Consider the following 26,308-nt stretch of genomic DNA (forward strand, 5'->3'; position numbering starts at 1 on the left):
GAGATATGGGACACCTTCATGCAATTTTTGGAAAGCGACCAAGTGGAAATTAATGAGTGAAACAGAATAAAGTAGCAGCACCTAATAGGATGAATATTAATTGTAACTAACTTATATTATGAATAAGAGAACGTTATTTTATCTAGGCTTTTGATTTGATTGATTGTAATTTAATTTATCCGTATTTGTATAATTATGTCTTTATGTCTTTTAAATTATTTTATTTAATCTTATTTAAGTTATTTGATTTCTGCCTCTTTTTCTTTACCCTGAGTGTTTGATTGTGGGTTGGGGGTGTTCATAAACGTTTGTATGTTTATAAATGTTTGAATGTATGTTTCTTATATGTAAAACTCAATAAATATATTGTTAAAAAAAATAATGTTAACAAGAAAACTCCACAGGGCCCCTTCAATGTCTAATTTAAAAACTGGATGATCTTATGATGTTTGCGTGATAGTCGTACGTTGACCTCTGACCTCTCTCCAACAGGTGTTCTTGGTGGAGTCGGTGTGCGACGACCCTGAGGTGAAAGCTGCTAATATTCTGGTACGTCACTCAAACCCATAATCTTTAAATATTCCCAGTGTCTGCTTAGTTATGTAAGAACCATGCTGCTTGCTCACATGGTCTGACTGTGTTGCGTACCTGCGACAGGAAGTGAAGGTGTCCAGTCCCGACGACCCTGAGAGACACAGAGAGAGAGTAATGGACGACTTCCTCAAACGCATCGAATGCTACAAGGTCACTTATCAACCGTTAGATCCTGACAACTACGACAAGTAAGAGCTGATCACATCTGCTTCTCTCTATCTCAATAGGTCATTACATTTAAAATCTGGATTATTGGATCGCTCCTGTGAACCTAAAAGGTTTTATAGCAGTTTGCAACAAATAAACACTAGATGGCGTCAGTAAGCAGATTTTAAGTTCAGCCCCCATGATCCTTCACCACCTGCAGGGACCTGTCTTTTAACAAGGTGATAAACGTGGGTCGGCGTTTCCTGGTGAACCGGGTGCAGGACTACATCCAGAGCAAGATCGTGTATTACCTCATGAACATCCACGTGCACTCTCACTCCATCTACCTGTGCCGCCACGGAGAGAGCAACCACAACGTGGAGGGCCGCATCGGGGGGGACTCCGAGCTTTCTCCTCGAGGGAAACAGGTACGATGACACAGAAAGAACCAATCACAAGACTCATTAGTTCACTGGGATAAGATTTACTTTAATTCTCTCCATTGCCACTGAGCCACTGATCTAAAGAAACAGACAGGAACCCTTAGAAAATAATTGATGATATCTAGACCAGAGGTCTTCAACAGGGGGTCCGCGACCCCTAGGGGGTCCGCGTAGGCTCTGCAGGGGAGTCGCGAAATCTTTGGTTGATTAAACAATTTTTAAATGTTTTTATAATTTTTTATTTATTTTTGAACCAATTTTTTTCCACAAATTTAAATGTCTTTAAATACACATTAACATGCATCCAACATATTGTGAGGCTGATTTGACCCTCTGCCTGACAACCTCCATCCATCGAAGATTAGATAAGTTGTGTGCTACCCATCAGGGTCCGACATCTCACTAACAACATCTCACAGATAGCTTGAGGGTTCACTGTCTCTTCTACATTCATGTTTCAAATAAAAACCTGAATCTGTGAATTACTTTAATAACAAAGTGTTGTATGCACGATGTATGTTTATAAATGGCAGTGGCATGGCCACCCTGTACCTTGCACATGTTAAATTAAAAACATGAATATATGAACCTGTGTAATATTTGAATAGCTTAGTATTGAATGCACAATAACAGGGTAGCTGTGTTTTTACATGGCACTAGGACCAATTTAATATAAAACACAATTTTATATTATATATATAGTAGGGGGTCCCTGCTCCATCTCTCCACCAGTTTGGGGGTCCTTGGCCTGAAAAACGTTGAAGACCTCTGATCTTGACGATGATTGTTGATTTGTGTTTCTCTCGTTTCCCAGTTCGCCCACGCCCTGCGAGACTTCATCGAGGAGCACCAACTGTGGGATTTGAAGGTTTGGACGAGTCAACTGAGAAGAACCATCCAGACGGCGGAGGAGCTCGGGGTTCCTTATGAACAGTGGAAGATTCTCAACGAGATCGACGCTGTCAGTACCGATCTATGAGAGGAATCTCTCTCATAAAGCATCTTTATGTTTTAAAATATTCTGCTACTGTCTTTAAACAATCCCTATGTATAATATGTGGAATTGAAGTACTTCTTTCTTTGTATTATGTGCAGTGAAAGTGCTTCTGCTTACTTTACTTTGGTCTTTGATATTAGAATGAATATTCTTTTCTTTTTTTGAATATCCCTCCTCAGGGTGTGTGTGAGGAGATGAGCTATGAGATGATCGAGAACACTTTCCCAGAGGAGTTTGCTTTGAGAGACCAGGACAAGGATCACTATGGTTACCAAGGAGGAGAGGTAACCTGGCCCACTCCTTCCATCCCCTCGTGTTTCACAGATGTTAATCAGGTTGATGTTTTGTTAAAATCGTCTTCTCTGGATCTGTAGTCCTACCAGGATCTGGTTCAGCGACTGGAGCCGGTCATCATGGAGCTGGAGAGACAGGGCAACGTGCTGGTCGTCTGCCACCAGGCCGTGATGCGATGTTTGTTGGCGTACTTCCTGGATAAAAGTGCAGGTAGAAGAATGATCACAAAACACACACAGGACACACGGACACACAGATACTAACTTTGTGCTTTTTTTAATCATCCTACAGAAGATCTGCCGTACATGAAGTGTCCACTCCACACTGTGCTCAAACTCACACCTGTGGCGTATGGTAGGTCCTTCCCCCCCAGGACACATGACTTTACCCTATGACCCTTTCTTCTATTGAAATATTCTGTTTCCTCTCTTGCAGGTTGCAAAGTGGAACTGTTTTATCTGAGCGTGGAGACAGTGAACACACATCGAGACCGGCCCCTTGTAAGTTCCTCTCATTCAAACTGAATAATCACATTTTTTACATGAATGTGATTTCACCATTGAATTAAAGCCACAGAGTCTAACAGGCTCCTGTTTGTTGTATCCACTAGTTTAATGCTGGTTTGTGATGCCTTGCTTCTTTAACTCCCTCTTTTTAATCCCTGTCCCTTGAATCTTGAACCTGCCTGCAGCTCAGCTAATGAAACTAAATGTTTTATATGTTATGGACTGAAGCCCTGGCTGATCATGCTGCCCTGCTTGGCTGAAATAATCATTATTACCATCGCTCTGGTTATGGATGAAAGAAAAGCTGTATTTGAGCTTCTTTGAATTATTTTAAAGGTTTACACCCTTAAATGAAGAGAAGGTGTGTGCTATACTTATTCTATCCTTAAAAGGAGACATGTTCAGGGTCATAATTTGAATTTGTGTTTTAATTTGAAAAGGTTTACTTGCTCTAATCTTCAAAAAACACATCACTTTCTTCAGACTGTCCTTTGCTGCAGCTCTTTGCTGGAGCTTCATGTGCTTCAGGTGCTTGAGGAGCTACAGGAGCTGTGTTGTCTCAGGAGGAGAGGAGCTGCCTTCACTGAGGACTTTGGGCTTTTTAACTGCAGGTTTTTTACATGCACAAACTAGAATGGCACTCATTAACTGGAGAGGTGGTGGACTAGTGGCAGAAACTTGGACTATGGGCAGAAAAGGTCTCTGGTTCGTCTCTGGTTCGACTCCACGGAGAAACAAAAATCCAAGTGGATTCTCCCTGTCTAGTGCCCCTGAGCAAGGCACCTTACTTCCCCAACATCTGCTCCCTGGGCGCCGTACACGGCTGCCCACTGCTCTGTGTGTCCTGCAGCAGATGGGTTAAAAGCAGAGGTTAAATTTCCCTCCTTGCATGTCTGTGCATGTGTGTGGGATGTATATTATTACATTGTAATAAAATGTATCTTAATCTTAACAATCCCCTTAAATTCTCCAATTCAATTCAAAGTCTCCTTTGAATTGGCTTCTGTTGTTGAACCTGTTAACACGAGTCAATGTGGAGAGGATGGTTACTCTGCTCGGCTGTGATCAGGAGTCCCCAGATCTTTTGTTTTGTCCTTTAACACCTTGCAGCATCTCATCTCTTACCAGGATGAAACCCTGAGGGACTCTGCTCTCGTACCTCGGTGGAATAGTTACACTCCCTTGTCCAGTCACGACCAGGTCAAGCGTCCCAGGCAAGTGCAGGCAACCCGCCCTGGCTACCGCTTGCCCCCACGCCATCAGCTCTGATGCCAGAGGGATGGCAAAGCCAAGTTAGTGAAAGAGTTACAGCCCCCCCCCCCCCCTTCCAATATGTCTCCATCTCCGTGTTGACATGGGACTCGTCTCTGTGTGTCTGTCACGTGTCGGGTCTCGAAGGAAAGTTCTCTTTCTTGAATGTTTCTTGGCCGTCTGATGTTTGTCTTGCTTGACCTTTGCTTCACCACTGGTCTGTTTCCAGCGTGAATATGCAGAACAGCATGTCTCTTGGTGAGAAACACTCCTGATGAGTGGAGCCTCTGCTGAAATAAAATTTAAATTAAACTTTATGTGGAGATGAGGTGGTTTAAGAGTAGTAATCACTTCACGAGCCTCTTCTATAAGACAATCATTTCTATCAGCATCAATTTTTTTTATCTTAAATTTTAGATTTAGACTATTTTCTAAAGCGACAGTTATTTTTTTTACTGAAATCCATTTGAGAACATTTAACTGCAATTGGAAATTAATATAAAATGTAAATTATAGATTTTAAACCCATAAAAATAGTTTTTTTATTTACAAATGCATATTCATAAGTATATTTGTTGTGTATGTGTTGGCCTTGCCTTGTGGGTACAGTGCTTTGGCCCATCTCTCTCTCTCTCTCTCTCTCTCTCTCTCTCTCTCTCTCTCTCTCTCTCTCTCTCTCTCTCTCTCTCTCTCTCTCTCTCTCTCTCTCTCTCTCTCTCTCTCTCTCTCTCTCTCTCTCTCTCTCTCTCTCTCTCTCTCTCTCTCTCCTTCTGAACCCGTCTTTCAGCCCCGAATAGGAAGCAGATTTTTGGGATTATTTTTTTTGTGTTAAAAAAACGTGTAGCCAACGTTTCATTTTCTTTTCCATAATTCATCCCATTGTTCAAGTCATGTTATCTGAATGTACGTTATCACAGTGTTTCATGTTTTTTTATGGTTTTCCAGCACTTTGGTTTCTTCAACCTTCCATCACCTTTGCACTCAGAAAGCTGCTGTCGATATGTTTCTTCTCAGCGACGTTATCAATAACGACTATCGCACCCTGATTCTTTGGAAGCTTAATAAATGGCTGCAACAGTAAAAAACAGCTTCTTTAAAAGCATTTGATTATCACATTTGTCAGACACCTAGATATGTTTTAAAGAGGTAAAATGATAGACAAGTAGCTATACTTTGCTGTGCACATATATAATGTATTAATTCAGAAAAGTGATTAACTATTAATAACTTCTTAGACAATGTTCTAATGAACAGTCTCCAGTGCTGCAGCCGTTTAACAGCACTCCACATAAAATACCCAATTTTCCAAATATGAACTTAAGGCTCCTTGGACGCTATTAGTTTCCTCTAATAGTATTTTCTGCAGTGAGGCATTAATCTGTGAGTGTCAGTGACGTATCCTCTCTCTTCAAGGAGTCCCTGTGTGAAGGAATCGACTTTGACAGCTCCGAGGAAACTAGTGGCTGTGTCCGCTTCTGAGTGAAGATGAAAAGTCTTGTTCTTCACGGCACAAATTAAAGTTTGGATTCGATCATGACTGAAGATGGATAGAGGTATTTTTGAACTACAGTTTTTGGAAATCGTGGTCAGAGGAGGAGGAAGTCAAAGAAGAGTTTGTGTTTTAAAACCAGGCAACTTGGACACAGGGTCATTTTTTGTTTCTGTATATCTTCAGTTTCTGTCTTTGTCTTTATTCTGCATGCTGAGGCTTTGACCTGGAGGCCTTATCATTAGTATCATAAACTCTTCTGCATGTGCACTACAATAAATATATATTAACAAAACACAACACAGTGTTTTACACAACTGCCAACTAATCCTTATTGTACTGTAAATAATACAAAGCCTTACTGATCATAGACATTACTGGTCAGACATTTGCACTTGTGATTGTTATCTGAAGCCATCGTGTGTTGTCTCATCTTATAGATTTGAGAGATTGTACTGAACAGGGTTCTGAAGGAAGATTCAAATGCTGTATAAAGATTTATCCCTCTTGTTATAGAAGCATTGTTAGAAAATACTTCACATTACTTGACATATTGTCCCGGCTGTAGGTAACAGATTGAACTTTCTGTCTCGAGCTGCTGTTCACAATGTTTTTAATGTGTCTCAATCAGCTCTTAATGATACATATTCATTATGTGTTCTTTGAAGGGATTTGTAGGTATTATTGCTTTTTTGTTGAGATACTTTTGTTCATGTTATCAAACAAAGAATTTGCTGTATTTGCTTCTTGCAAACGTTTATTTGCTTCTTAACTTTTCCTCAACATCAGCCTTTTTATTAACTAATGCAGTTTCATTTGATGACTGTGTAATGTTTGATTATTGATAAGTTATTGCCGTGCTCCAATCAGCCTCCTTGTGCCTTTTTAGCAGACAGTAAAAGTGAGTTTCAATGACTCTTGTTTTTTCTCAAAGAAATATCAGAGACAAATGAATCTGTGCATTCAACTGTTATTGATCATTTTTGACTTTCATTGTATTGTCCCTTGTTATATGACAAACGTTAATAGTATTATTCATTTATTCATTCAGTTGCTTATTTCTCCTATTAAGATTCATTATCAAATGGATTTTTAGACCCCCCCCCCCCCCCAATTAATACACAAGATAAGGGGGAAGGGCAATTAGCACTATGGGGCTGTGGAGTCAGACAGCTCATTGGCTTTCCGTTGACTTGGAGAACATATTAAAAGAAGTATTTATGGTTTTTTTAATTATCCGAGAAACAGAAAAATATTGAAATAAGTACGACAATAAAACCTGATGTGACCACTGATACATAATCCTCAGTTAAACAGACACCACCACTGCACAATTCCTTTTCATACATGTCTTGAAAAAAATATATTTCATCATTATTATCATTCTCCTAGAGCTGCAACTACAAATGAACCGATCCATCATGACCATAAAACAAAAAAGTCTCAAGGGGCATTATGAAAAACACAACAGGAAGGCCGCCATTTTGCATTATCTGGCCATTTTGGCCACATAATGATCAACTTCAAATTGAGATGAAAACAAAAACAATTAAAAATTAAAATTAAAATTTCTAGTTCTGCAAAGCAGCACTGAACGGGCCCGAGCACATGCATTTTGAAGCGTGACATGCGTTTTGCGCATTGTGGCAAAGATAAACGCTTCACTTCCTCCGTAAGTCACATGACGTCGATCCTTGTCTGCTAATTGCTCATTAGATTAAATATGTTTGTTTTGAATCACTGCCATATGATCTATGTTGTTTTATATAGATCTGTGATCTACTGAGTCCAGTATCACACAGATTGACCGACGGAACCAAAACATCTCAGCACAAACATAAAAATAATTATCTTCAAATTTTATAGGTTGGGGATATCACAGCTGTCTCTGAGTTTAACAATCCTGCTGTTTGACATTTACCGTCATTCATGCGTGAGTGTAATGCTGCGTTCCAGACGACTCGCATGTCAGATACTCTGACCTGAAATTGCCGAGTTCCGACTTCACGTTAAACGTAAACAAACACGTCTGACTGTGAGAAGCTGATTAATTTGTCTCGTGAGGAGACAATTCAACTGTAGCCAGTGCAGCCTCCGTTCATACAGAAACAAAGAGGAGGAGGGCGACGACTCCATTATCTTTTTATTAGACTTTTATTCTTGGAAACACATTGAATACATAAAGGAGAACACGAACTGTCATTCAGGGTTCATACACATTTTGACCAATGGATTTCCATGACTTTTCCATGACTTTTCCATAACTTTAAACCAAATTTCCATGACCGAACATTTCGTGAAATCTCGGTGTATACGCGAAAAAGTGACAAAATGTAGTATTCAAACTAACAATGAGAATTCCAAGGCATACGGTACACCTTAAATGACACAAACCCAAGTATGCCTGCTTATATTTTGAGCACATTTCTTTAAAAATATATGAATTATTTAAAACTCAGCGTAAATGAACTAGGGATGGGGGATTCGATTAAATTGTCTTAATCGATCGTCGGAAGAATTAACGATCGATTAATCATTCATATTTTTATATTAAAATTCACTATTTATAGCCTATATTAAAATGCAGTGAAAATAGAAACAACATCGTGTTTCCTCATTGAGATCTTTATTACAAGATTAACAACTCTAGAACGTTAAACGGGATCCGTTCAATGTTACACTTGAAAATATGCGCTGCTGTAATCTAGAGCCCCGATGAGAGAGCAGCTAGCCGCTGAGAGCTAGCTCGATCTGACGGCTCTCGACCACTCAGTCCGGTCGTTGTAACGCCCTCACTCCCGGAACCCCTCACCCAGACCCGGGTCTGTCCGGGTTACCCTCCGAATCTTAAATCTTTCACCACAATCAGATCAACTAAACGCTTTCTCTCTTGTATGAATCCTCATATGTCTATTTAGACTGCCCCTATGGATAAATATTTTACCACACTCAGAGCAACTAAACGGTTTCTCTCCCGTATGAATCCTCATATGTGTATTTAGACTCCACCTTCGGTTAAATCTTTCACCACACTGAGAGCAACTAAACGGTTTCTCTCCCGTATGAATCCTCATATGTGTATTTAGATTGCTCTTTTCGCTAAATCTGTTACCACACTCAGAGCAACTAAACGGTTTCTCTCCCGTATGAATCCTCATATGTGTATTTAGACTGCCCCTTTCGCTAAATCTTTTACCACACTGAGAGCAACTAAACGGTTTCTCTCCCGTATGAATCCTCATATGTATATTTAGACTGCACCTTCGGTTAAATCTTTCACCACACTCAGAGCAACTAAACGGTTTCTCTCCTGTATGAATCCTCATATGTATATTTAGATTGCCCCTTTGGTTAAATCTTTTACCACACTCAGAGCAACTAAACGATTTTTTTTCAGTCTTACATCCCACATCACTTAGAAGCTGTTTGTTGTTTCTTGTATTTAAACCTGTCTGAGGTTCCCTGGTCTCCAGCCAATCATCCTCACTCTCTTCAGTCTCAGAGGAGTCTTCAGTCTTGTCCTCAGGACCTTGTTGTAAACGTCCATCAGGACCTGAGTTCCTGGCTGGTTCTGGTCCTCCACAGTCCGCTCTGTTCTCCTTTGTCTCACTCGGATGAAGCTTTGACGATTTAAGTTTCTCTTCATGTTCTTCACTCTTCACATCGACAGGAGTCAATGTGAACTTGATATCAACCTCCTCCAGTCCTTGAAGCTGCTGTCCATCCTGATTGGTCCACGGTTCCTCCTGTTCCTCTTTAATGTGGGGGGGCTCTGGGTCCTCTTGGTCCACAAGGGGGCTCCACTGCTGCTCCTCAGGGGGAAACTCTTCTTTAATCACTATCAGTTGCTGGACGTCTGCAGGACACACTGAAACACAAAAAAAAATGTTTATAATTTCAGAGTTTCCTGAAGTGTTTTGAAAAACTTGTGTTGTGTCGTTTAATGTCGACTGTTGGGATTTTTGAACGATCACATTCAGGAAGTAGAGATGTTGAGGTTGTTTACAGTTGTTGTTACGACGCAGCTCGTAAAGGAAGCAGCATAATACAAAAGGTTTCTGGTAAAAAAAAGTTTTTCATTCACAGCAGCAGGTTTTCTGCACAGACTCGTTCACAACAGCATCAAATCCTCCTCATTATTCAGGTGAGAGGTGGAGCAGCCGGGTGCAGCAGACAGAGACAGGAAGTGGAGTATTAACTCCGCTGCCCCAGCTAATGCTAGCTTACGTTAGCCTGTGAGCGGTTCCTTCCAACTTTGTCTCAAGAACTGTTTACATTCCACTCCCTAGCATCACACTTCAAGGGTTACAGTGCAATCCTTCTGGCCTTCCTTGCTGCAAAGTCATCAATCAAAACATCGTTTTCAACAGTTTGAATTTAGAAAAACTCCTCTCGGCTGAAGCTACTGTTACTGGTAGTGTTGCTCTGATCCACAGAGCAATACACAAGTTGGGATATATTTCTGTGAGCTGCTTTGCATGTATGAAAGAGTTGTCATGTTCTTTGATGGCCAGTAAGGTCTAACTCCTTGGCCAGCTTATTTGGTTATTAAGTATTTTGGTGTATTTGGACAGCCTGACATACTTTTTTCATTCCAAAATAGCTGTTGATTAGTTGAATCCGGTCTGATTAAACTCTCTAGCTCGCTACACCAATACTAACATTGTTATTATAACTCAAATTTCAACTTCATGACACCAGTGTTAATTTTGGTATCTATTTTAGATTTAGTATCGTCTTTAGACGAAAATGCATATTAGTTTTAGTCACATTCAGTCATTTTTATCCTTCTTAGTTTAAGTCTAGTTTTCGTTGATGGAAACTCAGAACATTTCAGTCTAGTTTTAGTCGACGAAAACTCATTAATTTTTGTCTAGTTTAAGTCACATTTAATAATCCATCTTATAGCCACATTTAACCCCTTTCCTTCCCTTCTCAGGCCCAGGGACCCCCTGTGTTGTGTCTACAACTGCATAATAGTCTAGCTTGCAGTACTTAAATTGTGGATACAATTACTCTCCGATACAGATCTCCTAGTATATGCCTACAGCTGAATTCCAATTAATGCAGTGTAAATCATCATTAAAATATAAGAGAAAATCAAGCCTAGATTTTGAAGATTCAAATGCTTTGATATCACAACACAACTACTATGCCTACCTGACCTTAGAGCTAAATCAACCACATATCCACCATGTATAGTTTTGCCCTGGACAGTTTATCCCCTGGGGTATACTCTGGCCTGGAGGGGTATAGTATGGCCTAGGCTGTTTTACACCCCGTGGTATAGTTTTGCCTAGGCCAGTTTATCCCCCGGGGTATACTTTGGTTTATTTGGCCTGTTACACCGGGACCCCTGTTAAACTATCCTTATTATAGAGAACGCTCTTATTGTTTTACGGTAATAGTTTTGCCTGTTATTAGAGGTTTTACGTTTCTCTCGTACCTTTGTATATATATGACGTGTATGTCGTCACATCCTGTGTTATTGCTGTTGTGAACCTGTGCATGAAACGGATGCACAGAGCCGGTGCACGAGGAAGAATAAATTATACTGAATGAAACCGACGCTCCGATTGTACTTTTCACGCTAAAGTTACACTGCGCAAGTGAGTTAACTTAACAGGTTATGGGCCCAGGGCTGAAGACAAGCGAGCGAGAAGTAGTTGCGACGTATTACGCATTAATAGCTAGCAGAGAAGCTACAAGAAAGTGACGGGCTAACGATGGCTAACCGAGGAACAGGAGCTCCAGCACCGCAGCTTATATTCGGTGGGACGGAGGAGAAATTCGACCTTTGGGAGACACGGTTCCTGAGCTGCCTGCATATCCTGAAGTGGAAGGATACTTTTGTGAGAGAACCAGTTGATGCGAGCGAGGAAGACGGACGGTAGAATGCCGACTGCTACGCTGAGCTGGTAAGGCTAATAGATGATAAAAGCCTATCGCTAATAAGACACGAGGCTGCTGATGATGGCAGGAAAGCCCTGAGAATACTAAAAGAACATTATTCTGGAAAGAGCAAGCCACGGATTATAAATATGTACACGTCTCTAACCAAGCTTCACATGGCAGACAGCCAGACTGTTACTGACTATTTAATAAGAGCTGAGAACATTATAACAGCATTAAGGGAAGCAGGAGAGACCATGAGTGATAGACTGATCGCGGCCATGACGCTAAGCGGGCTACCGGACTCGTTCAAGCCGCTAGCTGTCCATGTGACGCACAATGGAGACAGCGTCACGTTTGCAGATTTCAAAAGAAGACTACGAGTATATGAGGAATCAGAGAAAATGAAAATGGCTGAAGCAACTACAGATAATGTGATGAAAACGTATACAAGACAAGGTGGAGGCCATAGCAAGCCACACAGTAGCAGAAAAGAAGATGCTAACATTACCTGCTACAAGTGTGGAATAATGGGACACATGGCAAGAAGGTGTTACAGAAAAGTGTGGTGCAGTTACTGCAAGAACAATACGCATGCAAAAACACTTTGTAAGAAGAAGGGGGGACAAGATGGCGTCAGAAAAGTTGCAGAGGAGCAAGGTGACGACCAAGACCACCTCTTCATAGCCAGATATGTCAAGAGTGAAAGACCACCAGGTAACGTGAAGATGAAAGGCATCATGGTGGATGCGGGAGCGACTTCCCACATCGTGAATGACATCAACAAGTTCCAGAGCTTCGACAACTCGTTCCGGTCAGAGACCCACTCAGTGGAATTAGACGGAAGCAAGTGCAGTGGAAGAGCACAACAGAGAGGCACGGCGGTGATACATCTTCTAGACCACGCAGGACGACAACACACAGCGCAGCTACGAGAGGCCCTCTACATGCCATCATATCCAAACGACATCTTCTCAGTGGCAAGAACAACAAATGGAGGAGCGACACTCACTTTCAAGAAGGGGAACAGTCGCATGATCACCAAGGATGGCAGCACATTCATGAGAATGGACATTTGTATTACTTACCAACTGTTGAGAAGGATGTTGATAAATGTAAAGTATGTCATGATATGCAAACTTGGCATGAAATATTGGGTCATTGTAATTATGAAGATGTGAAAAGGTTGCAAAGTGTTGTGAAGGGCATGGTGATTAAGGGAGGTGCAGTAGGGTTGGATCAATTATGTGATGTGTGTACACAGGGAAAGTTCACCAAGACAAGAAATAGGGAGCCAGATAGGAAGGCAAAGAAGCCCCTAGAACTAGTCCACACCGACTTAGCCGGTCCCATGCGGACACCAAGCACAGTCCTGTACAGACGACTACTCAGGAACTATGCTTGTATATTTTCTTAAGTCCAAGAGTGATACAGTGCAGGCCACAGAAAAATTCTTAGCACACATAGCTCCTTATGGAGAAGTCAAGTGTATCCGTTCAGATAACGGCACTGAGTTTACAAGTCGAGACTTCCAGACACTTGTAACAAAAAATAGGATTAGACCTGAGACGTCTGCGTCATACTCACCCCACCAAAATGGCACAGCAGAGAGAGGGTGGAGAACACTATGATATGAGCAGATGCCTACTGATAGAAAGCGGGTTACCAGATCATTTATGGAACTACGCTGTACAGACCTCCGCTTATGTGAGAAACAGATGTTACAGTAGACGTACAAAGAAAACGCCGTAAGAGCTATTCACAGGAAGGGTCCCAGACATATCAAAATTACAAAAATTCGGATCGATGTGTTTTGCCTACAAGCAAGAGAAAAGCAAATTGGATTCCAGATGTGAGCAAGGTGTTTTCATAGGCTATGATAAAAACAGCCCCGCCTATCTAGTGTACTATCCAGACACAGAGAGGGTTAAAAAGCATAGGTTGGTGAAATTCACCACTAAAGCAAGCAAAGAAAGGGAAACACAAACATCTGAGTCACACATAGAATACGGGGATATACACTCTACTGATGACAACAGTGATGAGTATGTTGTTGATAAGAATGTGAAAAATGTACCAGGTCAAGGTGTTCAAAGTGATGATAGTGAGACTTCATCTGAAAAGACTGAGTACACACAGCCAGATGTGTCCACAGAGACTGTGATCAAGAGGAACCCACCGAGAATTAGAAAGAGACCAGCTTATCTACAGGATTATGTGACAGATGACAAACTGCACACATGCATGGACTCTTGTTACAGAGCAGTGTGTGACATACCTGAAAATAACCAGGACGCCACTGCGTCAAGCAAAGCAAGGCAGTGGACTAATGCCATGAGTAGGGGTGCAACGATTAGTCGACGTCGTCGACAAAAATCGATGACCAAAATAGTCGCCGACGAATTTACTCGTCGATGATTCGTTGGTTACGTCATAGCGCGTGTTTCTCGTGCCGCGCACCGGTACTAAACTTTGTTTTACCGGAGGTGCTGATAGAAGTAGCTGAGGAGTGAGCCATCTCGCTCCCTTCCTTTCTCTGAAAGTCGCGCATGTGCAATAGCGACAAAACATGGACTGATGTCGGCGTCCGCTGCCGCGGTTCCAGAGAACTTCACCCGTAACAGCCCGAAAAAACTACCTGCAGTATCTGTACAGAGGACCTGCTCTCCATGGAAGCATGACACGCGCATGTGAGGAGGAGGCACGTGTGACATCGTAACGGAGACGATGCGGACTCGCCTCCGTCAGATGTTATATATAAAACGTATATACCTGCGCGCAGGATTCTAGCAATCATTACAAAAATACGGATTGTTTTTTTTAACGAGTTTAAAAGCGAAATATTATCCTATTGCTTGACAAACGTCTTTTTTTAATCAAAATGATTTAGTCCGAAGAAGACTGTAGTTTTGTTGATGTTTTTATTAATGTTATTTTCCCGGTCCTTTTTTGTTAACACGAAAAATGGATACTTGATTTTTAATTTATTTTTAGTACCAGCACTTGGCCTGTTCTTGGTTCACTGTAAAAAGGGAAACTTAAATTTAAATTAATTTTTTTTATTAGCACTTTGCCAGTCCTTGGTTTTAAATGGACACAAACTTGATTTTTCTTTGATTTTGTGTCAACAGTACCCTTATATGAAACAAAGTTTATTAAAAGACATTTTTTTTGAATGAAGTATCGATCTTTATTGCCTTTATTTTCAGTCATCACATGCCTCGAACAACCTCAAGCTAAATTTAAAAGCTGTTGGCTAAATAAGAGCAATTGAGAATTTGTGTCATTCATAATCCGATTAGTCGATTAATCGTTTCAATAATCGGTGACTAATCGACTATCAGAATAGTCGTTAGTTGCAGCCCTAGCCATGAGAGAGGAGATGCAATCCCTGGAGGAGAATGAGACTTTCAAGCTTACTCAGTTGCTACCAGGCAAACAGACAGTGGGGGGCAGATGGGTTTATGCACTTAAGACCGCAAATTGATGGATCTGATAAATATAAAGCAAGATTCGTAGCAAAAGGCTACAGTCAGAAACCAGGCACTGATTTATTTTATTTTTTATTTTTTAATATAGCGCCAGATCTCTACATAAATCATTTTAAGGTTACATTTCCTATAAAACAGGTCTATAGCTCGCATTTCTGTCTCGACATGGTCGCGCGGTTAGAGTTCTCCTCTGCTCTCTGTATCGCGCACGGCGGAGTTCCATCCAGATGCGCGCACACACAGACACGTGCGCGCACACACAGGTGAGCTACCTCCCACCAGCGGACAGAGAGCATCCATCTGAAAACATGTCGCATCAACCACCTGAGAAGCAGTTAAAAATATCCGCGCTCCCAGGTGGAACATGGTAACATCCACTCTCCTGCGAGTAGCAGCCGGAGCAGCTCTCCTGCTCCGGGTCCGAGTTCAGAGAAGAGCCCGAGTGTTGCACGCCCTGCCCCAGACAAGAATCTGCTCAGTCACCACCGGATGACAGGTTCTGACCCAGCTTGGCTGTCAGAGGGGCAATACTCCCCCTGGTTGTACAAGACTGATCTTGGTAACTTAAGTATTACACCGGACCAAATCTTCAGCGCGCAGGCGCCTGGCTGTTAACACGGGACACGCATTTCTCGGTCAATTCTGCTTTCTCCGCTTGTTGTATTCAACCGTGAACGCACCTCGCCTCGCAACTTCAGCCTGAACCATTATTAATCCCGCTGCGTCACTTCCTTCTATCACTGTTTAACCGGCAAATCTGACGTGAAAATATTTTTATTACAGGCGGAAGTTTCAAAACGGTAACTTAACACAAACGAGGGCTATGGCGAAGTGCTCTATTCTAACTAGTCCTGTTTGATTGCTGTGGTTACAGTGATTTCAGGTGGTAGAGAAGTCGTTATTATATATACATTTACAAATATATGGGAAGATTGCTAGTAGGATCTCGACTTTTGTCTTCTTTCACTTTATGCGCATGCTCCATGACGTCTTTACAGTGATTTCAACCAATCTGCTGCAGCGTTTCCGTGTTTTCGTGACGGGCTTTGTGTAGACGCGATAAACATTAGTACCGGATCCAAAAAAATTTCCGGATTTCGGCAATCCAGGTTACTAATGGAAGTCAGTGAATACATACATTACATACATACATGTATACATGCATGCATAAATAAATAGATAGATAGATAGATACGTTACAGTTCATAGAGAAAGAATAGGGTTTATTTCAGTTTTCTTTTTGGTTTTTGGAATGTGTTGTCGAATACGTAGACAGCATAAACAGGCAGTTGTGAGAGGAAACCAGACCCGGCCATTTATAGAGTCTCCCTGCCAGTCCTACAGAAGGGACAAACTGGACAAACACATGATGTCTGAGCATCACAGAATAGCCTGTAAGCGCCGGTCAGAAATCCAATGTAAGACATGTAACACATTAACATCATGATTCCTTTAAGTTTTTAAAGTCGCCCGCCGACAACCAAGGTGCCATAGCACTAGCCAAAAACCCAGTCAACAGACAACGGAGCAAGCACATTGACATTAAGTATCATTTTATCAGGGAAAATGTGAACAATGAAGAGTTTATTTTGGAATATTGTCCTACTGAGCAAATGATTGCTGATGTCATGACAAAGCCAGCTACTAAGCGGAAGTTAAAAAGATTTGCACAAAACATGTTTGGTACTTAAGAGTGCAAAGAGTATTTTGTTTCTTTGAGTATCAAGGATACCACATTGTTATTTTTGTTTTGATGCAACCTAATGTGATAAGAGCGAGTGGGGGTGTTAAACTATCCTTATTATAGAGAACGCTATTATTGTTTTACGGTAATAGTTTTGCCTGTTATTAGAGGTTTTACGTTTCTCTAGTACCTGTGTATATATGACGTGTATGTCGTCACATCCTGTGTTATTGTTGTTGTGAACCTGTGCATGACACGGATGCACAGAGCCGGTGCACGAGGAAGAATAAATTATACTGAATGAAACAGACGCTCCGCTTGAACCTTTCAGTGAGTTAACTTAACAACCCCCACCTGGCTTGGACTCTTATCCCGCACCCACGTCTCAATTCTGTGTTACATTAACACACATAACAGTATATTGTATATTGCACATCCACATTTCTCTCCTGTTTTGCATTTTACTTTTTATTTTACTTTTTATATCTTGGATATTATTTTTTTATAAACAGTTATTTTTTTTCTTATGTGAAGTACTTATTGTGTTTTTATGCTTTATGTTAAATGTATGCACCTATTTACCAAAGAAAATTCCAGGTAGGTGTAAAGCTACTTGGCAATAAATCCTTTCTGATTCTGATTCATCAGGATGCAGCCACGTCTCAGTGAGGGACAATAAATCTATGTTGTAATCTGAGACTAGGTCATTAACTAAAATAGCTTTTGATGACAGTGATCTCATGTTTAAAAGACCACATTTAAAAGTCTTAGTTTCCTGAGTTGTTGCAGAGGTTGTGTTAATTTCTACTAGATTATTGTGTGGAATTCTCGCTCTGTTAATGTTTGATTTAAATCATGTAATCGGACGGTGGACAGACACAGTCTCTATGGGGTTGTGTGACTGATCCAGAGGGAGCAGAGAAGTGTGTAGCACTGCAGCTCTGCTTCCTGGTCCCAACTCTGGGTTGTCATGTTATAGAATGGGTAATATTCCTAGAATATTACTGTGTCCGACATCGTTTCTGCAAAAGCACAGACTCAACATTAACTTTAGTGACCTCCGACATGCGAAGCCGGGAGTCGTTGCTGCCGACGTGAATTGCGATTTCACTGTTTAGTTTTCGCCAGCAGCTTCAGTTTGGATTCGATGTCACCGGTGTTCCAGTTTAACTGGCGATTTGTTGTTTGTTAACCTTCTTCCAGATGTTGATGGTGGGTTGCAGAGCTGGTCGCAGATTCGTCATTTTCACAAAGCGCCTGTGTGTGAAGTGCGGTGATCTACTGAAGGTCTCGCTGAAATAAAAATCCTACAAAAACCCTTCACGAGTTCATGTGTCCGTGCCAGAATCACGTTGAGACTTCAATACAAATTAAATGGTTAAAAAAAAGAAAATAGTACAAAAATCTTGACCGGGACTCGAAACAGCGAGCCGAACAACTAATAACTTCTGGCCTGATGACGATATCACTACGCCACTGAGCCGCTGAAATCTTCGTCTCACAATAGATAAATGTCTCGTTCTTTGCTTTGTCAGCTGTATAACACCAGATGTGCTTTAAGGTAACGCCCAGATCATCTGGTGATAGTCCCAACACAGACAATACGCATATATACTTAATACCAGGCTTCACAATCTGATGCTCCTCTTCATAGGAGACACAGGGAGCACACACACACACACACACACACACACACACACACGCTTGACCAGCTCCACGCCAAGTGCTTGTGTTTGACGCTGGTGATCATTACAACGCGCACACACCAAAGCAGTGTCAGATGTAAACATCGCCTCACAACATCAAGGCGGAAGCTCCAGCGGTGTTTTTATGAGTAAAGTTGGTGAACGTGCTTCTAATGGACGGGTGAAGCTTCACGTGTCCTCCTGTCGCTGCTGGTTAAAGTCAGCAGACGTGATTTTAAAACACAAATTATAATAGTGATTAATAATAATAATAATAAAACTATTTATATTTTGTTGTATTTTCACAAACAATGTGTTGTGGTGATACAAGCTATTGTGGACGCTTCATGAAACATCATCATTAAAAATAAAGTGCATTTTGTGTCAGTATCATCAGATCTGTGGTCCACACCAACCATGATATCTACGAGCACATGAAACGCCCACTCATAGTAAGCAGGCAAACTATTTGTGGCTTTTGCTTTGTCTGTGCGCAGGATAAAGCAGTTTTTCATGATGTCGTATATACGTGTGGTCGGCACACGGGCGCAGCGGTGTCCAAATGTGTCAAGTATGAATGATAACTCCGAGTTTTTGGGGAAATTGTTACTGTCAAAAGTTAACCTGGGCGTGTTCCTTGAAACAATAACTCAGGGTAAGATGTGCACAGGCTTCACAGTCACCGGAACATAAACGTGACTCAGCAAATCTCCCGATCAGTGGCGCAGTGGGCAGTGCCATTGTCATCACGTTAATTTTTATGTGGACCACACCGCATCGATTCCTGTGGTGGGATTTCTTTCACATTTATATTTAGTCAGAAGATGATACTGATACAAAATGCACTTTATTTTTAATGATGATGTTTCATGAAGCGTCCACAATTGCTTGTATCACCACAACACATTGTTTGTGAAAATACAACAAAATATAAATAGTTTTATTATTATTATTTATCACTATTATAATTTGTGTTTTAAAATCACTTCTGCTGACTTTAACCAGCAGCGACAGGAAAACACGTGAAGCTTCACCCGTCCATTAGAAGCACGTTCACCAACTTTACTCATAAAAACACCGCTGGAGCTTCCTTCTTGTTGTTGTGAGGCGATGTTTACATCTGACACTGCTTTGGTGTGTGCGCGTTGTAATGATCACCAGCGTCAAACACAAGCACTTGGCGTGGAGCTGGTCACGCGTGTGTGTTCTTCAGAGCTCCTTGTGTCTCCTATGAAGAGGAGCATCAGATTGTAAAGCCTGGTATTAAGTATATATGCGTTTTGTCTGTGTTGGGACTATCACCAGATGATCTGGGCGTTACCTTAAAGCACATCTGTTGTTATACAGCTGACAAAGCAAAGAACGAGACATTTATCTATTGCGCGATGGAAACTTCAGCGACTCAGTGGCGTAGTGAGATCGTCATCAGGCCAGAAGTTATTAGTGCTTTGACTCGCTGTTTTGAGTCCCGGTCAATGTTTTTGTACTATTTTCTTTTTTTTTAACCATTTAATTTATATTGAAGTCTCAACGTGATGCTGACACGGACACATGAACTCGTGAAGGGTTTTTGTATGATTTTTATTTCAGCGAGACCTTCAGTAGATCACCGAACTTCATACACATGCGCTTTGTGAAAATGACGAATCTGCGACCAGCACTGCAGCCGACCATCAACATCTGGAAAAAGGTAAACAAATCGTTGAGGCTAAGCTACGTGCTAAGCTAGGTAGCTCCGCGGCGGCTAAGCTAACTACAGCTAACGTAGGTTCTATGCTGCGGAGCCTCTCGCCTCCATCGCTACCAACACACTGCATTTATTACATGTAGCACTACTGTTAATGGAGGCGGAGGAGTCAGTAAACATGAGCCACTCGGAGCAAGAGGGAGAGAGAGAAGCCATCGCTGCTGTATCAGCCTGTTAGACTACGAGGCTGAGCTCACACAGAACACAGAGTCACGAAGCACCAGAGAGGAGGGGCTGGGATGTGTGGCTGTTTAACTACAGACCGGTGTTTGTAGCCGGAGTGATGCAGAGAAACAGCTGTTAGCAGAGGAGCTAGTTCAGAGAGCGTCACCAGCATAGATAGATATAGATATATATGATGCTAGCTAACGTTAGCCTGTTAGCGGTTCCTCTAGGGACTGACCTGCTCTGTGCAGCCGGACTTCGGGCTGCATCACGGCATCGAGCAGCCTCCTCTGGCGGCAGATCTCCAGCTCTGTCCGCTCCACTCGCTCCTCGTACCCAGCCACGGTTTCCTCAAGTCCCGCTAGGATCTGCTCTTCCGCCGCCGTGAGCCGCTCGGTGAGCATCGCTCTCAGCTCCGGGACTCGAGCCTTTCCTCCTCCTTCCTCCACCTGCAGCAGGAAGTCTTCAGCGGCAGCGCGGATCCGCTCATGTACCGACTCCCGCAGCAGCTACATGGCGGACATGTTGCTCCTTCCTCCTCACGCTGAGTCTCTGAGGGGACAAAGAGACAAAGACAGGAAACAGAGACTCCGAGCTCCGAGCCAGCAGCGACCCCTGCTGGACTAGAGGACGAGGAGGAAACGAAAGTACTAACACTGCACAGTAGAAATACTCTGTTGCAAGTAAACAAGTACTAAAGTATAAGCAACAAAATAAACTTAACCAATAGTGGAAGAAGAATTCGGATCATGCACTGAGGTAAAAGTACCAAGACAGTAGAGTAATATTCCATTATAAGTAAAAGTACAAGACATTGAAGTAGAAATATTCAATAATTAAATTAAACAAACTCCGACAGTAAAACCAAAAAAAACCAACAATTTCTAGGACTGAAAAGCAGCACTTAACAGCCCGAGCACATAAACGCTTCACTTCCTGCGTCCGTCACGTGATGTTGATTCTTCTCTGCTAATTGCTCAATTCGGTCAACACTATCAATTGCACATCACACTGGGAAAACTTTATGTAAATTGCCAGTAGGTGGGGCCATCAGTATTATTACATACAGACTAATAGATCTGTTCAAGTAGGGAGTGTTCATGTTATTAGACTTCACGCTGATACATAATAAAATCACCTCTAATTTCCACAGAGCACAGCTGCCTCTCTCCCCTCACGGTCGTATCTGGTGGAAATGGGGTTTGTCTCGTGAAAACGTGACGGGCTCCTGACAGCATCTCACTGCTGAATTGTGACCTAGATATCAAACAGGCTGCTGCTGTCACTCTGAAGCTGACACTGTCCAAGTTATACACATTGACTTGTTTTCTCAGGTTTTTGATGCAACAAACACAACAAGAGAACGTAGAGACCTCATTCAAGGCTTTGTGAAGGAGAATGCATTCAAGGTAACATTGGAAGTGTTTTTATTATATTCTGCTGTTATTTTGTCTTTGGAAATTGGACTTAATTGAAATTCACATTCAAACATTCACAGTTTATGTAGCGTTGAATGTGAAATGATGAATGTGAGACTTTTAAATGTTAACAAGAAAACTCCACAGGGCCCCTTCAATGTCTAATTTAAAAACGATATTGTGTTGATTTCATGTTAGTTGTACGTTGACCTCTGACCTCTCTACAACAGGTGTTCTTCGTGGAGTCGGTGTGTGACGACCCTAAGGTGAAAGCTGCTAATATTCTGGTACATCACTCAAACCATTAATCTATAAATATTCCCGGTGTCTGCTTAATTATGTAAGAACCATGCTGCTTGCTCACATGGTCTGACTGTGTTGCATACCTGCCACAGGAAGTGAAGGTGTCCAGTCCCGACGACCCTGAGAGACACAGAGAGAGAGTAATGGACGACTTCCTCAAACGCATCGAGTGCTACAAGGTCACTTATCAACCGTTAGATCCTGACAACTACGACAAGTAAGAGCTGATCACATCTGCTTCTCTCTATCTCAATAGGTCATTACATTTAATATCTGGATTATGCTCCTGTGAATCTAAAAGGTTTTATAGCAGTTTCCAACAAATGAACACTAGATGGCGACAGTAAACAGATTTTAAGTTCAGCCCCCCCATGATCCATCACCACCTGCAGGGACCTGTCGTTTATCAAGGTGATAAACGTGGGCCGGCGTTTCCTGGTGAACCGGGTGCAGGACTACATCCAGAGCAAGATCGTGTATCACCTCATGAACATCCACGTGCACTCTCACTCCATCTACCTGTGCCGCCACGGAGAGAGCAACCACAACGTGGAGGGCCGCATCGGGGGGGACTCCGAGCTTTCTCCTCAAGGGAAACAGGTACGATGACACAGAAAGAACCAATCACAAGACTCATCAGTTCACTGGGATAAGATTTAATTTAATTCTCTCCATTGGCTTTTTCATAAGCATTAATCTAATGAAACAGACAGGAACCGTTAGAAAATAATTGATGATATCCAGACGATGATTGTCGATTTGTGTTTCTCTCGTTTCCCAGTTCGCCCACGCCCTGCGAGACTTCATCGAGGAGCACCAACTGTGGGATTTGAAGGTTTGGACGAGTCAACTGAGAAGAACCATCCAGACGGCGGAGGAGCTCGGGGTTCCTTATGAACAGTGGAAGATTCTCAACGAGATCGACGCTGTCAGTACCGATCTATGAGAGGAATCTCTCTCATAAAGCATCTTTATGTATTAAAATATTCTGCTACTGTCTTTAAACAATCCCTATGTATAATATGTGGAATTAAAGCACTTCTTTCTTTGTATTATGTGCAGTGAAAGTGCTTCTGCTTACTTTACTTTGGTCTTTGATTTTAGAATGAATATTCTTTTCTTTATTTGAATATCCCTCCTCAGGGTGTGTGTGAGGAGATGAGCTATGAGATGATCGAGAACACTTTCCCAGAGGAGTTTGCTTTGAGAGACCAGGACAAGGATCACTATGGTTACCAAGGAGGAGAGGTAACCTGGCCCACTCCTTCCATCCCCTCGTGTTTCACAGATGTTAATCAGGTTGATGTTTTGTTAAAATCGTCTTCTCTGGCTCTGTAGTCCTACCAGGATCTGGTTCAGCGACTGGAGACGGTCGTCATGGAGCTGGAGAGACAGGGCAACGTGCTGGTCGTCTGCCACCAGGCCGTGATGCGATGTTTGTTGGCGTACTTCCTGGATAAAAGTGCAGGTAGAAGAATGATCACAAAACACACACAGGACACACGGACACACAGACACACAGATACTGACTTTGTGCTTTTTTTAATCATCCTACAGAAGATCTGCCGTACATGAAGTGTCCGCTCCACACTGTGCTCAAACTCACATCTGTGGCGTATGGTAGGTCCTTCCCCCCCCAGGACACATGACTTTACCCTATGACCCTTTCTTCTATTGAAATATTCTGTTTCCTCTCTTGCAGGTTGCAAAGTGGAACTGTTTTATCTGAGCGTGGAGACAGTGAACACACATCGAGACCGGCCCCTTGTAAGTTCCTCTCATTCAAACTGAATAATCACATTTTTTACATGAATGTGATTTCACCATTGTTGAATTAAAGCCACAGAGTCTAACAGGCTCCTGTTTGTTGTATCTACTAGCTTAATGCTGGTTTGTGAGGCCTTGCTTCTTTAACTCCCTCTTTTTAATCCCTGTCCCTTGAATCTTGAACCTGCCTGCAGCTCAGCTAATGAAATGAAATGTTTTATATGTTATGGACTGAAGCCCTGGCTGATCATGCTGCCCTGCTTGGCTGAAATAATCATTATTACCATCGCTCTGGTTATGGATGAAAGAAAAGCTATATTTGAGCTTCTTTGAATTATTTTAAAGGTTTACACCCTTAAATAAAGAGAAGGTGTGTGCTTTACTTATTCTATCCTTAAAAGGAGACATATTCAGGGTCATAATTTGAATTTGTGTTTTAATTTGAAAAGGTTTACTTGCTCTAATCTTTCAAAAACACATCACTTTCTTCAGACTGTCCTTTGCTGCAGCTCCTCTGCAGCTTCAGGAGCTTCAGGTGCTTGAGGAGCTACAGGAGCTATGTTGTCTCAGGAGGAGAGGAGCTGCCTTCACTGAAGACTTTGGGCTTTTTAACTGCAGGTTTTTTACATGCACAAACTAGAATGACACTCATTAACAGCCCCCTTAAATTCTCCAATTCAATTTAAAGTCTCCTTTGAATTGACCTCTGTTGTTGAACCTGTTAACACGAGTCAATGTGGAGAGGATGGTTACCCTGCTCGGCTGTGATCAGGAGTCCCCAGATCTTTTGTTTTGTCCTTTAACACCTTGAAGCATCTCATCTCCTACCAGGATGAAACCCTGAGGGACTCTGCTCTCGTACCTCGGCGGAATAGTTACACTCCCTTGTCCAGTCACGACCAGGTCAAGCGTCCCAGGCTCTACAGTGCAGGCAAACCGCCCTGGCTACCGCTTGCCCCCACGCCATCAGCTCTGATGCCAGATGGCAAAGCCAAGTTAGTGAAAGAGTTACAGCCCCCCCCCCCCGCTTCAAATATATCTCCATCTCCGTGTTGACATGCGACTTGTCTCTGTGTGTCTGTCACGTGTCGGGTCTCGAAGGAAAGTTCTCTTTCTTGAATGTTTCTTGGCCGTCTGATGTTTGTCTTGCATGACCTTTGCTTCACCACTGGTCTGTTTCCAGCGTGAATATGCAGAACAGCATGTCTCTTTGTGAGAAACACTCCTGATGAGTTGAGCCTCTGCTGAAATAAAATGTAATTATAACTTTATGTGGAGATGAGGTGGTTTAAGAGTAGTAATCACTTCATGAGCCTCTTCTATAAGACAATCATTTATATCAGCATCAATTTTATTATCTTAAATTTTAGATTTGCACTCTTTCCAAGAACGACAATTCTTTTTAACTGAAATCCATTTGAGAACATTTAACTGCAATTGGAAATTAATAAAAAATGTATCTTATAGATTTTAAACCCATACAAATTTTGTTTTTATTTACAAATGCATATTCATAAGTATATTTGTTGTGTATTGGATGTGTATGTGTTGGCCTTGCCTTGTGGGTACAGTGCTTCAGCCCATCTCCACATCTCTGTCTCTCTCTCTCTCTTGTCTTTCAGCCCCAAATAGGAAGCAGATGTCTGTGAGTATTTTTTGTGAAGACTTGGTAAAAAAACGTGTAGCCAACGTTTCATTTTCCTTCCCATGATTCACCCATTGTTCAAGTCATGTTATCTGAATATACGTTATCACCGTGTTTCATGTTTTTTTATGGATTTCCAGCACTTTGGTTTCTTCAACCTTCCATCACCTTTGCATTCAGAAAGCTGCTGTCGATATGTTTCATCTCAGCGACGTTAGCAATAAACGACTATCGCACCCTGATTCTTTGGAAGCTTAATAAATGGCTGCAACAGTAAAAGGCATCTTCTTTAAAAGCATTTGATTATCACATTTGTCAGACTCCTAGATATGTTTTAAAGAGGTAAAATGATAGAAAGTAACTATACTTTGCTGTGCACATATATAATGTATTAATAATTATAAGATGGTTATTTAAGAGTGTCTCAGTATTGATTAAAGTGAAGCAATCACACGTAGGTTCAGAAAAGTGATTAATAATTAATAACTTCTTCTTAGACAATGTTCTAATGAACAGTCTCCAGTGCTGCAGCCCGTTTAACAGCACTCCACATAAATGACCCAATTTTCCAAATAGGAACTTATTACTCCTTGGACGCTATTAGTTTCCTCTAATAGTATTTTCTGCTGTGTAGCGTTAATCTGTGAGAGTCAGTGACGTTTCCTCTCTCTTCAAGGAGTCCCTGTGTGAAGGAATCGACTTTGACAGCTCCGAGGAAACTAGTGGCTGTGTCCGCTTCTGAGTGAAGATGAAAAGTCTTGTTCCTCACGGCACAAATTAAAGTTTGAGT

The 26,308-nt window shown here is 41.8% G+C and overlaps 1 protein-coding gene and 1 pseudogene across 2 annotated transcripts; both read left to right on the forward strand.

The window, feature by feature from the left end:
* Positions 1-693: 693 nt before the first annotated feature.
* Positions 694-5,711, forward strand: LOC133000062 (6-phosphofructo-2-kinase/fructose-2,6-bisphosphatase 2-like; annotated as a pseudogene).
* Positions 5,712-22,234: 16,523 nt separating this feature from the next.
* On the forward strand, positions 22,235-26,264 carry LOC133000060 (6-phosphofructo-2-kinase/fructose-2,6-bisphosphatase 2-like). Of its 2 annotated transcripts, XM_061069925.1 has the most exons (10): positions 22,235-22,323; positions 22,499-22,706; positions 22,888-23,034; positions 23,250-23,354; positions 23,445-23,574; positions 23,664-23,726; positions 23,809-23,873; positions 24,705-24,872; positions 25,496-25,518; positions 26,195-26,264. In XM_061069925.1, the coding sequence occupies exons 1-10, from the start codon at positions 22,250-22,252 to the stop codon at positions 26,262-26,264; spliced, it is 1,053 nt and encodes a 350-aa protein (XP_060925908.1). In that variant the 5' UTR covers positions 22,235-22,249. The 2 variants fall into 2 exon arrangements, with proteins under 2 accessions (XP_060925908.1, XP_060925910.1); XM_061069927.1 differs by lacking the exon at positions 25,496-25,518 and having other exon boundaries at positions 26,195-26,260.
* Positions 26,265-26,308: the final 44 nt, after the last annotated feature.

The sequence above is a fragment of the Limanda limanda genome, chromosome 4 (genome assembly GCF_963576545.1).
Source record: "Limanda limanda chromosome 4, fLimLim1.1, whole genome shotgun sequence".
Classification (NCBI taxonomy): domain Eukaryota; kingdom Metazoa; phylum Chordata; class Actinopteri; order Pleuronectiformes; family Pleuronectidae; genus Limanda; species Limanda limanda.